The sequence below is a fragment of the Akebia trifoliata genome, chromosome 5 (assembly GCF_017979445.1).
Source record: "Akebia trifoliata isolate Shusen 1 chromosome 5, ASM1797944v1, whole genome shotgun sequence".
NCBI lineage: Eukaryota > Viridiplantae > Streptophyta > Magnoliopsida > Ranunculales > Lardizabalaceae > Akebia > Akebia trifoliata.
Window position 1 is genome coordinate 755,091 of NC_141379.1, and position 16,201 is coordinate 771,291.

The following is a 16,201-nucleotide window of genomic DNA, read 5'->3' on the forward strand; positions in this document are numbered from 1 at the left end:
TGTTAATCTCACGACAAAGGGCATACCCCCTAAAACAAAACATCTTTCCGTACTTCCCGTTAGTTAAGGGAAGCGACGTTGAACAGTTTCTCTAATGAGAAGAAGACACGTAAGCTCATAATATAACGACGTTATAACTTAGGTGACCGGATCTACAGGTTACTTCCCCAAGTTAAATCTTGACCGCGGTTGAAATGATTGATAGTAGATTTTGAACCGCGGTTAAGGTATTGTAGTTGAGAGACGACTGTACGAAAAGGTTATGGCAGCTGAACCTCTTTCGCTGAGAGACTGAGCGTTGCAGCTTTGCAGAAGAGAAAGTTAGAGAGAGAGAGAGAGAGAGAGAGAGAGGGAGATGAGAAACAGATCTGAAAAATGGTTAAATCGAGACGAATCGCTTGAGCAGAACGTGAGACGGCTGAGTTTCCAATCTAGGGTTTCAAAAGAGGTTCTTCTGTTGGAAGAATTTCGCGCAATTAGGGTTATTCGATAACTTCAGTTCGTGATTTCTTGTTTTTGAAGTTGTTTAGGTTTTGGATTTAAGTAAAATTGAGTGGAGGAGTCGTAGATGTGAGAGATCTGTGCTGAATTTGGTGAAATTTCGTAGAAATGACTTCTTCAGAGGTTTCGATTAAAGCGAATTGCAGTAACGGCCATGGAGAGAGCTTCTCTTCGGGTTGTAGCGAGCGAATCGATGCAGGAATAGCGAGGAACGGAGTTCCAGGGGCGCCGGGAGGTGGTTCGAGATTTCCGGCTCCCGGAAAAGGTAAATCAGGCCGATTTTCTACGGAGATGTTGTGATTCCGGCGTGTTTGAAGGGATCTGGTTCTGATTTCTGTAGTTTTCAATGCTGTAGGTGCTGAAGATGCTCTTTACTCAGAGCTTTGGCATGCCTGTGCTGGTCCTCTTGTGACCGTGCCCCGCGAAGGAGAGAGAGTTTTCTATTTTCCTCAAGGACATCTCGAGCAAGTACGTTTGTTTGAGCGATTTTTGTTTGTTTTTCTTCATTTATTGACGTTTTTCTTCGAAAATGGATGTTTTGGTTTGGTTTGTTTTGTTTTGTTTTAGAGGGATTTTGTAGGTTTGATCTTGGTGTTTCTGTTTCTGGTATTTGCGTATGTGAGAAAAAAAAATTCATAATTGATTAGAGGATTTTTCGAGTTCTGATCCAGGTTGAAGAGTCGACGAATCAGGTTGCTGACCAGCAGCTTCCAGTCTATGGTGATTTACCATCAAAGATCCTCTGCCGTGTGATGACTGTTCAATTAAAGGTACGGACTTAGAATTTAGTCTCATTGATTAGGGTTTCTAGAGTTTTCATATTTATAGGTCCATTTGAAATTCTTTTTGTAGAATTATTATGTTTTTTTAGCGTTTTCTTGGCATTTTGATGGGGTTTCTTCTTTTCATTTAGGCCGAGCCAGACACCGATGAAGTGTTCGCACAAGTGACCTTGCTTCCTGAATCAAATGTATGATGCCTTCTCTTTCAGTGTCTAGTAACTTCATTTGGACTCATATCATAAAAAATGCAAGAATTGAAAAAAAAAAAAAAAAAAAAAACCCTAATAATCTCGCCACATGGTTTGTACCAGCAAGACGAGAACTCGGTAGAGAAGGAATTGGTGCCCCCTCCACCTCCACGTCCTCATGTGCATTCATTTTGCAAGACTTTGACTGCTTCTGATACAAGCACCCACGGTGGGTTCTCGGTGTTGAGACGGCACGCCGATGAATGCCTACCTCCACTGGTTGGGGCTCTTTCTTTTTCATATGTTGTATTTGCATTTCATATCTCAGAGATGTCTCAGTATGGTTCACACCTTTATTATCTTTATCAGGATATGTGCAGGCAACCTCCAACTCAGGAGTTGGTAGCCAAGGATTTGCATGGAATTGAATGGAGGTTCCGCCATATTTTTAGGGGTAAAGTTGTTTTCCTTTTCTCTCATCTTGTTAACGTTACAAGAAATTTTGTGATAGAAAAAAGGCAGCATAATCATTCCATAGTATTGTTATTCCTAGTTTCCGTCAGGTGGGTGCTTAAAAAAAAAGATTTTTCAGTGTGATTTCAGAGGACCATAGGTAATGTACGATGTATGCATTCCAATTTCAGATTTGTGCGTCTGATTTAAATATGGAGTAAGCGACCCATAGGTTTTCTAAAATGTTTGTATGATTCAAAAGGTATAATGTTTCTAGTGAATCTTTTAGAAGAGATGGGTCCATGATTGAAGGGAAAGGAACATCATTTCCATGTTTAAGACATACATGCAAATGCTTGAAAACGTGAACTTGGAGATGAGGAATATTTTGTTGGTTGCACTCTTAAAGCAAAAAAAATTACACTTAAGTGTCATTCTTGAGGACATTCCGGATGGGATTCAGATGCACTCAAGCCTTTCAATTTATGGCATTTGGGTTTACTGCTTAGAATTTGGCTATTGTTGCATTCATGCACAATAGAGATCAAGGTAGTGTAAGAGTTGTTTCATACATTAAAAGAATTCAGTTTCTTTTGAGGAAGAGCTGGAGCAGTTAGTTGATTAAAGCTATGCAGGTTCCATCTAGGCTTTTATGGCGTTTGATGATTCAAGCAATTGAAAGGTTCCTCATTTCTTATAGTGGGTCAAGGCTGTCTGCCTCCTTGGAGGTGACCTATGTTGGCTGTCTTTTGTTCTGCAACAGATTCCTATGAATCTGAAGTTTGATGACATGCTGCCTTCTCTTCTAAGTGCTCCTTGGTTCCTAACTATGTATTTGTTTCATGACAATGCCTTAGTTGCCTCTGTCATAATCTTCATTAGTTAGTCTGGATATATTACTATGAAAACGAGTTCTTATCTACTTGAGATTCTTCTTCTCCTTTTTCATTTATTTTTAATTGTTTTGAGATTCCAGGTCAACCACGGAGGCATCTGCTTCAAAGTGGTTGGAGTGTTTTCGTTAGCTCTAAAAGGCTTGTTGCAGGGGATGCATTTATTTTTCTCAGGTTGGTTTTTTTTTTCTTTCTCTAGTTTTCAGTTTACTTGGGTTCAAATTCTCATTCATCTCTGCTTATGGGCTAATTTATGGTTTTCAGAGGTGAAAACGGAGAACTTCGTGTTGGGGTAAGACGTGCTATGAGACAGCAGAGTAATGTTCCATCTTCAGTCATATCTAGTCACAGCATGCACCTCGGAGTACTTGCAACGGCATGGCATGCTATCTCAACAGGAACCATGTTCACACTCTATTACAAACCTAGGTATGTGGTTTATCTGGGTGCTTTATTGTTTATATTATTATTAATAGTATTGCACTAATATTAGATTGTATCATATGATTATATGGTTGCATTGGTCTGTCAGATTAATTGAAATCATTTACCTGATTAATTGTGATAATTGTGTTATTTGAAATAATTTTACAACTTCAAAATCACGTGATCTTGCAGAAAACAGAAATGGATCCCTTAATCTGAGTAATTCATTATGCTAAGTAATTTCTTTCGATAGTTGTTTAATATGGTAATCCTTAATCCGAGTAATGGACTATTCTTATGACCTTCCATTTTACAGGACAAGCCCTGCTGAGTTTATTGTTCCATTTGATCAGTATATGGAGTCTGTTAAGAACAATCATTCTATAGGGATGAGGTTCAAGATGAGGTTTGAAGGTGAAGAAGCTCCAGAGCAGAGGTATAACTTTTGCACTTTACATCCTCACAGATGAAACTTCCTTATAGAATACATATCACTCACGACTCGGAGAAATCTCTTTGCCTGATATGCTTTTTTACTTGTCTATGTGACAGATTAACAGGCACCATAGTTGGCATTGGAGATGCCGATCCCAACAGGTGGCCTGGATCAAAATGGAGATGCTTCAAGGTAGTTTGTTTAGTGTTTTGGTTCATTGATTTTTTTCCTCCTGTTGTGCAGTGTAATGCTCACTTTCACTTTTGTTACAGGTACGATGGGATGAAACTTCTTCTGTTCCTTGTCCAGAGAGAGTTTCTCCATGGAAAATAGAACCTGCTTTGACTCCTGCACTGAATACACCTCCAATGCATAGGTCGAAAAGGCCCCGTGCAAACATGGGGCCTCCATCCTCGGATTCCTCTGTTCTTACGAGGGAAGGTAGAGCACAACTTCTGTTTCTTCATGGATTTGCAAATTCTCTTTTGCTGTCATTTATATTTACCTAGGGTTTGTATGACTACATGGGAATCCAGGCTAGAAAATGATTTTCTCGTGAAAGTCAATTCATGGTCATTTGATTGCAATTATTTGTGGGAAAACCATTTTCTCAGATAGCATGATTTTCCTGTCAAGGTGGAAAATGATATTCTAATCGTGGTGGGAAATTCCATCCTGTGTTTTCTTATGAACTCTATTTGACACTTTCCATGCACAACCAAACAGCAGCATGCATTCTCATGGGAAATTAAATTTCTTGATACTTTTTTTTTTATTTTTTTTGGGGGTGGGGATTGATATTTCTGGGGAATTTTTCCAGCAATTTTTAAACTATCATACTGTAATTGGTTGGTAGCATATAGAGGCTAAGTATATTCTACATTGATTTACTTAGGCTCAACTAAGGTCACTGTGGAACCTTCTTCAGCAAATGGGTTTTCATCCTTGACCTTGAGAGGCTCTTATGCTGAACACAATGAGTCCGACATTGCTCAAAAGTCCATCTCATGGCCTCCATCTCAAGATGATGAGAAGATGGAAATGGTTTCTAGTCAAAGAAGATTTGGATCAGAGAACTGGGCACCATTAGTAAGGCATGAGCCAACATATACGGATCTACTATCTGGTTTTCGATCCCCCAATGATTCACCGTTTGTCGACAAAACCCCAGATGAAGGTAACCCACTGAAGAGGCAATTTCAAGATCAGGACGGGAAATTTAACATGCTTATGGGCTCATGGTCCATGATGCCTTCGAACTCATCATCAAACATGTTGGACTCTAGCTCTAACATTCCTGCACATTCTGGCGAGATATCTTATCAAAAACTAGGCACCAGTAGATGTGGTGGGCAGAGTGGTTACCCTATGATGCAGAGTACTCTTAGGGTGGAGCAACAACATCAAGGAAACTGGTTGATGCCTCTGCTCTCACCGTCTCACTCAGAGACACTCCATCATCCGGTAGGAGTAAGACCACAACCAACCATGTTTCAGCAATACAAGGCCGTAAAGTCCAAAGGTGATGGGAACTGTAAGCTCTTTGGAGTTCCCCTCAGCAATAACCCTATGGTACCACTACCAGAACCAGTAGCAATGTCTCATACAAATATGATACCTGAGCCTGAAAGCCAATTACATTCCGTTTTTCACCATCACCAACAAGCGTTGGAGTCTGACCAACAGTCGGAGCAATCTAAGGGCTCGAAGTCGGGCGATACTGCTCTTGTTGTTGCTAATGAGCAGGAGAAATCTATTCAAGCTTGTCAACAACAACGTTCTAGAGATATTCAGAGCAAACTTCTGGGTGGTTCAACTAGGAGTTGTACTAAGGTTTTTCCTCTTCACTTGTAGTGTACATCTTGATTGGTGTGCAATGGGTAGGTAGTGTTTCAATACTGGCAATTTAAGCTCGCTCTTACTCTTAAGTGTGTGTTGATTTCAGGTTCACAAGCAGGAATTGCTCTTGGGAGGTCTGTGGACCTTACTAAGTTCAAAGGCTATGATGAATTGATCACCGAGTTAGACGAGATGTTTGAATTTAATGGTGAATTGAAGGCCCCCAGCAAAAGTTGGCTGGTTGTATATACTGATATCGAGGGAGATATGATGCTTGTTGGAGATGATCCCTGGCAGTAAGTAATTGTTTCTTTTGCGTATAATGTTGGTCTTGCATCTTTTGATATTTGTTCCGTTGCACTCTCCTAAACACTTTAGAAAGAGTATTGCAAGCTTGGTTTAATATTTCTTGTAAAGTTCACTCAATTGTGTGTGTGATTATGTTTAAAACAGAGAGTTCTGTAGCATGGTTCGCAAAATCTTCATCTACACCAGAGAGGAAGTCCAGAGGATGAACCCAGGGAATCTGAACCTTAGGGTTGAGGAAAACACTGTCATTGCAGAAGAAAGAACTTGTTCAAAGGAAACAAACTTGCTTACTTCTACACCCAGTCCCAACGATTGTTAGGCCCAGGCGTGTGCGCGTGCGCGTGTGCGTGTTAGTAGGAACACATTGCTGGCATGGTGTGGGTAAGTTTCTAGGAAACACCCCTTTCCTTCTTCCCCTCAGACACCTCTCAGTTTGTCTCTATAAGGAGAAACAAGCCAAAAAAACACAGTTGTTGCCTTCCCAACATGCCCAATATTTTCCTATTCCCATTTTGTATGGATGGTGCTAAAAATTGTTAGGGGAAGTGTAAAAGGGGCCTTTTTCAAGGTGAAGAGAGAGAGAGAGAGAATTTGTTCCCCACTCTTTGATCGGGGTTTGGTCTTTTGAAGCCAGACAGAAGAGTCTCTCTTGGAAAAAGCCATATATTTTGGTATTGGAACTTGGAACTATGTTTTATATAAGTATATATTTATATATACATATGTTAAGATGTTGTTTTAAGAGCTGCTTTTGTTCTCTAGGCAAGTCTTTAGATGTGGCTCGTCTCTGATATCTTAGTTTTTATTTTTGTTCACGCTTATCTTTCTATATGATGCTTTTATTGGATCTCTTTTATTATTTTATTTTATTTTATTATTATCAATTCTCAGCAGTCAAGTATGTGTACAGATCTCCTCTTTACTCCATCCATGTACTGAAGCAGGGTAAAATGTGATACATCAGATAATATTAATATGTGGGGTCCTTTTTGATGGTTTCCTTCGGTTCACTTCTTGTTATATAATTCGCTTTCTACTAGTATAATGTGGGGATGGGGTGGGGAGGGGGGCACATTGGAAAGTAGCCTTGCTTAGATTTAAAGCTTGTCGGACTTTAGGGGGGGTAAAAATGCTAAAAAGGAGGATTATTAAACAACACACCATCGGCACCTTTAATAAGGACAATAGTCGTGGATGGTGGTTTTGATTATTATATTATAATATATGGTTGTGTTGAACAATGACTAGACTTGTGAGACATGCAGCTGCATCTTTTGCACTATTTCTTTCTTTCTTTCTTTTTTTTTTATTCTTTTGATTAGAGTTAAGTGAGTGGCTCTTTCCCTATTTTAGGATTCTGCTGTTGATGTCATGGTTTTAAAACCTGGTATCTCGTCAAATCGTTTTAAAATTATTTATAGATTTTTTTTATTTATTTTAATCTGAATCTAAATTACATTACAAATATTTAAAGAGTAATGATTTTCTAACTCAACTTAACAGGATAACTCAAGAACTCACCTTATGTGACGGATGGTTGACCTCAACCAGTGATCACTCACCCTATGATCCTTCTAGCCAGAGATGGCTCACTGGCACATGGTTGACCTCAACCCTGCGATCTCCAAATTAGGATCAAGTTTGACGCTTGTACATCGGTTGTTGATCTAATTTTGTAATATAGATACTATGGACCATAGCTATTGGGAGGGGAACTTTGGGTTGATCTCTCGCCCATGTAAACGTTCACTAGAGGTTTTGCCGTCTTTGGATTATAGCTAAAATGCTTGAAAATGAAATAAATTCAAAACTAATATATGGAGTAGGGAAACTAACATAAATAATAAAAAATTCAATACAGAAGGAATGGCTTTTCACCACCTTGAAAGAACGGGCACCTGAAGAACAGTCCCTGACCCCACCCCCATAAACTCCCGACAAAAAAAAGTTGTTTATCAAGAAATTTATGTAGCCTTGTTTGGATACACCCAGCCAGCCATAAGTCTCTGGTCTAAGTCTTAACACAACCCAAAAAAAAAAAAAAAAAAGGCTCGACAAAGAAAAGGATAAAAAATTGGACTTTAAGTAGTTGGAGGGAATCTCCTCAGCCTATTCATGGAATGTAGGGACCAGATAGAAAGACTTTAGAACCCTACATTGCACAGCATTACATTAACCATTATAACGCTTTGATAAGGTACCACGTATGTTATTTTGATCAAGTTTCATCTCCTAGTTAGGATCATCTGATGAATCTCTCTTAAACCAGATAAGATAGATAAGTAGGGTACATCCTTGTGTGAGTTATTAAGAATTAACTAACCTTACAAACTTACGTAAGATTTCAACTCTTACTAAGGGTCTTTGAGCTCACCTTGTGTGGCATCCAAAAACATGATCTGATGCCACAGGGTTATAGAGGACAAAATTCTATGAACTTTACAACAATAACAACAACAACAAAAAGTTAATTTTCAAAGTATAATCATAATTTTAACTTTTAAGAGTAAGGTAGCCATCCATTTTCAAAACCTTGGATCAAACCCAATTTTTTTTTTTTTTTTTTTAATTATAAGGCGGGGAGGGGGCAGTTTGAATGAGTTTTTCCATGAAATCTGGAGGACTGTGGTGTTGGATTGCCTATATGCACTAATCCATTTGAGCTCAAAGACCCTTGGTAAAACTTGAAATCTTACTTAGTAAGGAAACTGCTTTTCATTAAGATATGAGTAGGGTCTGTGGTTGACAAAAGGGAATCATTGTACCTATGTGTCATATAAAATATGAACCTTCAAAAAGAAGTGACCGTAAAATGTGGTATCAAAGAAACCACCCATGCAAACAGGGCATAGTTACTTATCACAAAAAAAAAAAAAAGAGTATGATTGGCTCCAAATATAACCCATTTTAGTTAGTCTTGAATAAATCAAAACGTGCTGTAAGCAATGGTTCAGAAAAAGCAAAATAAGACTAGTTCTACATGCTTAAATGCATCCAAATAGACATTTTAATGATTTTTTTTTTTTTTTTTGCCCACTAAGTGAACAAGAACAATGATATTTAGAGAAAAGGATAAGAAACATATCAAATTATGGCCGGAATGGAACTTGGAGTACAGAGGTATCCTCGGAAATGCCTCCTAAACCGAGTTCAGGAAGAAAACCCTTCTCGAAGAAGGTGGAGTGAAGGGCCTTGACGCATAGTTCTGCTTCACTGTCGTTTACTATCAATGAGATGTTCACCTGTTAATGGAAAAAAAAAAAAAATGGAGCATTATTAGATGCACAAATAGGATTTTTATAGATGAAATCGAGAGAATAAAAATAGTCATGAATGGAAGACCTTAGATGCTCCTTGTGATATCATCTGAACATTAATTCCATTGGTTCGAAGAACCTGAAATGCCTGCCATAACATACGCCCCCAGAAAAATAATTAAATATAAATATATGGAAGATACTGCCGTACATTTGCAGAAAATACAAATTCAGGTGCAGCAATGGATATTCTGGGTGTGCTAATACTTGGTGCAATTTGATTGAAACTTATAAATCTGTTTCAAGAAATGTATATGATTTATGAAATCGAACAGAAGAGTTAGTTTCATGGGCATGTTTTAGAAAATCTAACACAAATGTTCTTAATATATTACTCGAACAAGAGTCTCACTATGAGGTCCTCATGGTCAGATCAGGTTTTCTCTCCAAATTCTAGTATAGAATAATAGTCTCATATGGACCCCTATTATTAAAGACAACAAAACCCATCCATGCAAAGCATCTGAGAAAGAATTTCTAGCAAACAAAGAAGGGTTCATGCCACCCAAAATGAGTACAAGTTAGTACTACACATCACCTTTTCTAGTATCAATGAAGAACGCTGAACATTTCCAATAAGAGAGATGATTGATCTGTGTTGAAGGAGATTCACGACTGCAATTTTCTCGAGCTCTTCCACAACGTGATCAAGTTCCTGCACGAACAAGGTACAGTTCTCAACAAGCTGAAATAGCGAAAACATTCGATACCAAAAAAGAAGGTAAAAAAGGGTCTTAGAGCTGAAAACACAGCCCGTTAACCAGAAATCAGTAGGATCCGAACATGGATCTGAATTTCTAGTTTATGGGCATGAAATGCAAGTTGTATGACAGCTCCACACCATCACATTACAAATTTTAAGTTAGCAAATAATGTTCTCCAAGGCATCTCAAGGTACATGACCAAAATCAACTGAATTTGTAAGCACGGACAATCTGGAAATTAATAAAATTAAGCAAGGGCATGCACATGCAGGTGTGATATGAAAGGAACTCCAAGCTACGCACTGGAAACTTAAGGTATTTGATGAGTAATTTGGCGAAGTAAACAATCAAATTAAACACAAGAAGCCTAAGATCATACGCTTGCCTGCTGAATCAATTCTCTACTCCAAAGCTTCGAGGGATCTAATGTCAACGAGATACTAACTTCGCTGGTGGCAACGACATCAACAGAGATGCCCAACTCTTCAAAGATCGAAAATACCTGCATGGGGGGGGGGGGGGGGGGTAACAAAGTCATGCAAAACACAATTCAAATTTACAAAGCAACTGAGGCAGCAAGATGGGGAGAACCAGATTCATATAAATGTGTTTCTTACCTTTGCAAGGAAGCCAAATTGACCAAGCATTCGAGTGCTCACTATATCCAACATGGTGACATTTCGCTTCAAAACTATGCTTGTTAGTACAGCCTGTAAACCGAGAAAAAATAATTAATGATGACATTCTATTGAATTTAGTTAATAATGATTTTTATTCTTAGAGAGGATTTACCAGTTCTTTTTTCAATCTATCCACAAAAGATCACCCAGATGAGGAATTCATCAGATAAAAAGGGTAAGACTTGTCTTGAAAATTTGCATTTAGAGGAAATTTCAATGACTAGGAGATTAAATGATTCCTGGTTTACTTTCTCACCTTGAAGATTCCTTCATATCCCCGTGAATGAAGACAAGGGATTGTGGGTCCATAGTTGAAAGGGTTTTTCATGGCAAGTTCTTTTTACCATGCTTTGCACCCTCCTCTAACTGAGACTTCCGGATTTCTTTGTTTGGAGATCAAATATCCCTTCTAGATTGCTGTTTTAGATAGACTCCTAACATGGGCCATCTAATTATCTACAAATGGAATATCATTGAATTTTGTTCAACCTAAGCAATCGGAGAATCCATGAAGCACTTCCTACATTGTAGCCAGGCTTATAACATGGGATAGGGGGGGAGGGGGAGGGTCCTTTTCAGGGATTTAGATTATTGGACCATGACGGGGATCAAGCTGTAATTCGTAATTGGTATACTTGGAACTTTCTGGAAGGAAAGAAGCAGGGTCTTTAACGAGGAGGAAGCAAATCTTCATGCCACAGTCCTGTCTATCAGAGGTTCTGTGTTCAAGTGGACATCGTTCAATAGAAGCTTTAAACGGTTGTTATTTTAGGAACATTTTGTTTTTCAATGGGAGATGAAGATAAATGGAGAGGGATAGTTTGTTGTTTCCTTGTATTTTCACTTTTACACAAGTAGGTCATTTTGACGACCTTGGTAGGTTGTTCCTTTGCGCTTCTTTTTTTTTTTTTTTTTAACTTGATTAATAATTTTTCTATACTAATGAAAAATTAAGATTTTACAAGTTAAAAGTCAACCAGTACAAACCTTACTCATATCTCTTGATTTAGTGATGAGGGTACCAGGAGCTTTAGGGTTATAAGAATTCTTGACCTTAACAGGAATATCGCCTTCCCTAGCTGGTCTCATGGATTGTGGGTGCAAGACCTGCAAAAGTAAAGGAGTGTACCAAAAGTATAAAAGTCAGGTAGATGATTCCCTAATTTAGGCCCATAAATAAACAAACTGGGTCTGAGCCCATAAAGTAAGGCCAAGAAACCCCAGAAGTAAGGTCCTAGTCAAAGCCTTGGTCGAGGTCAGATTGTTTTCATACCCACCTTCATGGTTTATCTGAAATTCGGCTAGACCTAAACATGGGCTGTTGTACTTTGAAGCCCAACCATAGAAGGACAACAAAAATTCATTCTATGTGAGGTCAACTTAAAATGCTTTTTAGCCAGCAAAATTGTGAGATTGAAAATTTATGCATGAAAACTACACGGAAACCCAAAGGTAGTTCAACAAAAAAGATAAAACCACCCTGTGAAACAAGCATACCTGAGCTCCAAAATATGCAAGTTCAGCTGCTTCGTCGAATGTCAAATATGGAACAGGAGCCGCACGTGGAGAAATATTAGGATCGCATGTTAAAACACCATCCACATCCTTCCACACCTGTAACAAGTGGGACCTAATCTGTCACATATTTTATCATCTTTATTGAAACATCACATAGAAGGCCAAGTGCAGTTCTGTATGGATGTGAACTCTCTGTGCATGTGAACAAACAAGGTTACCATACATGGACTCAAGGTTTGAACTTGACCTGAATCTCTCGCAAGCCCAAGGCTTTACCGATGGTTGTGGCTGTCAAATCACTACCGCCCCTTCCCAAGGTAGTCACTGCACAAGTTTTCCAGCCCTGCAATCAGGAGTAAAATCCTGCTAATGAACTCCACTTTCAGTTGAACTGATAAAAATAAAAGATCTCAACAGGAAAATGTGTGATGTAGCAAGCCAGCAGAAAGACCTTTCCAAGGAAGCCAGTAACAACAGGAATTGCAGAAGCACTTAGCCAATCACCATGCAATCTCTTTGAAACAGCAGGATAAGTAGCTTCCAAGATGTCCGCATTTGTGAAGTCGTCTGTGGTTATAAAACCAATATCAAATGCATCATACTGCAGAACATTGTGGAGTGTTATAGTTAGATATAATAAAGGATGCTAACATGCCATCCACACAGCCAGTTCAATAGATTATATAGTTCAATATACCCAGTCCAAAAAAATGGACATGTGGCAAAGTAAGAAGCACATGCACAGGTGGCTAATGACTATAAATATAGCGAGAGGCCTCATATGAGGATCATACCTAGAAAGTGTGAGGGAAGATGTGATACTTCCATTAACCCTATGTTGCATGGATAAGGGCACGGGGTGTCATAATCAGTGGGTATAAAGTGTTGGATTCAGTAAATCCTGATCAATGGGTACAATTGTATAATCCTAATAATAGTGATCAAGGATAACCATGGGTTATGTGACTGGATATCCTATGATGTGTATGGCATACCAATAGAAATCCAACACGTCTAATAGAAGTACTCCACATCTCTAGAAGAGTACAAACAGCAGAGCCTTAACAATAACCCAAGGTGTTTATGAAGACTCAGTGGTGATGTTTTCTCTTGATGTCATACAGATCAATTTAGAGGAAACATTCCCTTGGAGGCTGGCCTTACGCACAATGATGAAAAGGGAGTAAATGCATGATTACAACGTTCAGACATGTATGCCTCAAGCCAATAACTCACAATGCTGGGCCACATTAACATATCATGCCAAAATCACAAGTTTCACAATTAATTATCTTAGCTATAGAACTTGCTATGCTTATCCATTCCTAAAAAGAAATAGACAATGAGCTAAGCATGTCATAAAAAAAAAGTGACCAGGAAGACATACTTGGCGAGCTTTAGCACCAATTTTGTTCAAGTAAGCTGCAAAAATTCTTGTGGACATGCACTCTCCAAATGAAACTAAATAGTCTTTTGTGCGGAGAGTCAGCTCTTTCATCATAGCAATTCCCTTCAAAAGTTGCTCCAATTCTTCTAAGTGAGCTACAAAATAGTTTGCATAAAAAAATCCAAAACAGATATGATAAGAATAGAATCCAAGGCCACCACACCTAAACAATGCATCAGATAGATAAAAAGGGGAAGGAAGAAGTACAAAAAGGACTTCAATACACAAGCATGACAGAAAAATACAAGAAACTATTGCGCAATTTGGGAACATCACATAATAACTTTTTGGATAAGATTACAATCATGACAATCCATGTAAAAAATACTTACATAAATACACATTAACTAGTAAAATGAAAACTTCTGTATATCAATTAAGGAGAAGTCAACAATGAAGGTCCATGGATAAGATTACAATCAAGTCAGTAATGAGGTCAAACGCCATGGAGGACTGATTTTGCATATCTTCTCATTACACCCTGACTGTTATCCCAACCATAATAATGAAAGCTCCAAGGGTGATTGGTCTTAAGTTGATATACTTTGAAAAGTACCTTTCCATTTCTTTTAAATCTTGTGCTTCCCTCTTGTTGCTTCCAGGGGAGCATTGTTGATACACTCCTAAGAAATTTATTTTTCATCTATTTGATGAATACGAGCAGGATGAGACGATCAAAAGCAAATGAGTACTACAAAACCTAATGAATAGACAAAGGCTGGTAGAGTTCGCATACTGTTGATGGACAAAGTCAACAGCTTTGGCATGTCATGAGATGTTCATAGCTTTGGGAATACAACATTTTCATGGAACACCGATAATCACTATGATAGTCTGATCATTATCATCGGAATATTTCATGATGGGAATTCCTTTTCTTCCCTTCTAGGACTGAGCAAATGGACAAACGATGGGGCTAAAGAATCCTTGAAGAAACTACTATTTCTCCAGAACACTATACCGAAGAGCTTAACGCAGGTGTTATCATCATGAATCTGCATTGCCCATTAGAGAACATAGATGCAAGTGTCATCATAATTCGGCAATAGTTGTATTGAGGCACTAATGTGAGGTGTTAAATAAGAGATCATTATTTAATAAATTTAATTTTATGAGTAAATTGGAACATTCTACATTGATTAAACTAACAAATGGCGAGGGAGATTAAGTACACAATGGTCCTCACCAGAAACAGTAGACCTATCCACTCCAAGCTCATCAACCGTCCTGAACAAATTGAAACAACGTAAACCATAGATGAGAATAGATCTAAAATACAAATATGAGCCCCAAAGATCAAGAAGCAAAGAAGAGTTCTCACTTAAGATGCAGGTCCTTTATAAAGCCCAATTCATCAATTTCGGATACACCAGAGACACCGCAACAGACAGCCTTTTCTCCAGCCTAAAACATAACCACTTGATTCACTCAACCCAGCAATTAAGACATTTTTTTTAATAACAAAGCACAAGAACAGAGAACGTAATTGGAAGTTCTATGTATACCACTAGAAGCTTATTAGTCGTCTTTCCCATTGCAGAGAGAACAATTACGGGCTTTTCTTCAGGAAAACTGAGAATGAGGTCTGCAACTTCCTTCATCCTTGAGGCTGATGCCACTGAGGAGCCACCAAACTTCATCACACACGTCAATAAACCGACATTTCCATCAGGACTTCCCTTCACGGTCTCATCTATCTCAAAAACAGCTGCAGCTCCTCTCTCACAACTGATTTTTGAAACTCTCCTTCGACAAGCATCTTCAATCCTCCTTGCACATACGAATCCAGAAGTTGAAGCCAAAGAAGCCGAAAATTCAAGATGACTCAATGTGATTGATGGAGAACTCCTCCTGAATCTAGCATATGTAATAGTTCTACTTCTAACACCACCAAAATGCAATGAAGCAGCCATGCCGAAGCAGCTCAAGAATCACTCTTTTATGTTAAAAGTGTTGTTGGAGATCAGGTAGTGCAGTATGTTATCTCGACAAATTACGCAATCTAGGGTATTTTCACAGCAGAAATAGCAAAAGTTAGGCTCCTCTAACAAAAATTTACAGAGATCTGCACGAAGAACCAAATTTTTCTGACGAATTATTCAAATCTATAACTGAAATGAGAGAAAATGAGTCTTCTAGCTTGATCTGATAGCACATTTTCCAATTAATTTAAGCATCCAGATTCCAGAAACCAACATGAAAACTAAACTCGAACAACAAATTAAGCTTTAATGCGAAGAACAACAAAAACCTCACAAAATCCACCAAAAAAACGTAAAAATAAAAGGATAAAAACGTAAAACATACAATTTCGATCCCAAAAAAGCTCAAAACAACAGAAACGAACAAGATTCTCGAACAAGCACTTAAACAAATAAAATTATAAATAAATAAATAAACAAATAAACAGAGAAGAAAAAAAATACCTAAAAACGATGTTTCAAACGCAGAAATCTAGGTTTTTTTTCCTTCTCTCGTTTCTTCAGAAGCTCGAGTTTCGTTCGAGCGTTTGAGCTTTTGAAGGAACGAGAGAATGCGAGTCGAAGAAGAAAGTCTAAAGCAGCCGGCGCATGTGGTTTTTATAGGCATTTCTAACGGTAGATGCTGTGGGCTTTTTTTTTGGTTAAGAAAGAAAACCCTCCCGCTTCTTTTGTCATAATGAACGGTCAAGATTTAATCTGGTACTATGCATTATAATGGCGGACCAC

At 38.3% G+C, this 16,201-nt stretch overlaps 2 protein-coding genes across 5 annotated transcripts; one reads left to right on the forward strand and one right to left on the reverse strand.

The window, feature by feature from the left end:
- The first annotated feature begins 244 nt into the window (after nt 1–244).
- On the forward strand, nt 245–5,762 carry LOC147400779 (auxin response factor 2A-like). Its single transcript, XM_086441806.1, has 13 exons — nt 245–766; nt 857–969; nt 1,173–1,271; nt 1,415–1,471; nt 1,595–1,750; nt 1,841–1,925; nt 2,901–2,991; nt 3,082–3,246; nt 3,560–3,679; nt 3,796–3,871; nt 3,952–4,120; nt 4,575–5,512; nt 5,625–5,762. The coding sequence occupies exons 1-13, from the start codon at nt 610–612 to the stop codon at nt 5,691–5,693; spliced, it is 2,295 nt and encodes a 764-aa protein (XP_086297932.1). The 5' UTR covers nt 245–609; the 3' UTR covers nt 5,694–5,762.
- Nucleotides 5,333–16,080, reverse strand: LOC147400780 (aspartokinase 2, chloroplastic-like). Of its 4 annotated transcripts, XR_015178271.1 has the most exons (15): nt 15,920–16,080; nt 14,999–15,495; nt 14,815–14,897; nt 14,680–14,720; nt 13,434–13,588; nt 12,498–12,647; nt 12,294–12,389; nt 12,026–12,142; nt 11,516–11,635; nt 10,466–10,558; nt 10,228–10,350; nt 9,683–9,799; nt 9,170–9,232; nt 8,593–9,069; nt 5,333–7,979 (listed from the first exon to the last, which is right to left on the reverse strand). XR_015178271.1 is itself a non-coding variant. In XM_086441809.1 (14 exons), exons 2-14 carry the CDS (start codon nt 15,404–15,406, stop codon nt 8,917–8,919), a joined length of 1,713 nt encoding a protein of 570 aa, XP_086297935.1. In that variant the 5' UTR covers nt 15,407–15,495; nt 15,920–16,080; the 3' UTR covers nt 5,333–8,916. The 4 variants fall into 4 exon arrangements, 3 of the variants coding, with proteins under 3 accessions (XP_086297935.1, XP_086297933.1, XP_086297934.1); XM_086441809.1 differs by having other exon boundaries at nt 5,333–9,069; nt 10,234–10,350; XM_086441807.1 differs by having other exon boundaries at nt 5,333–9,069.
- Between the last annotated feature and the right edge of the window lie 121 nt (nt 16,081–16,201).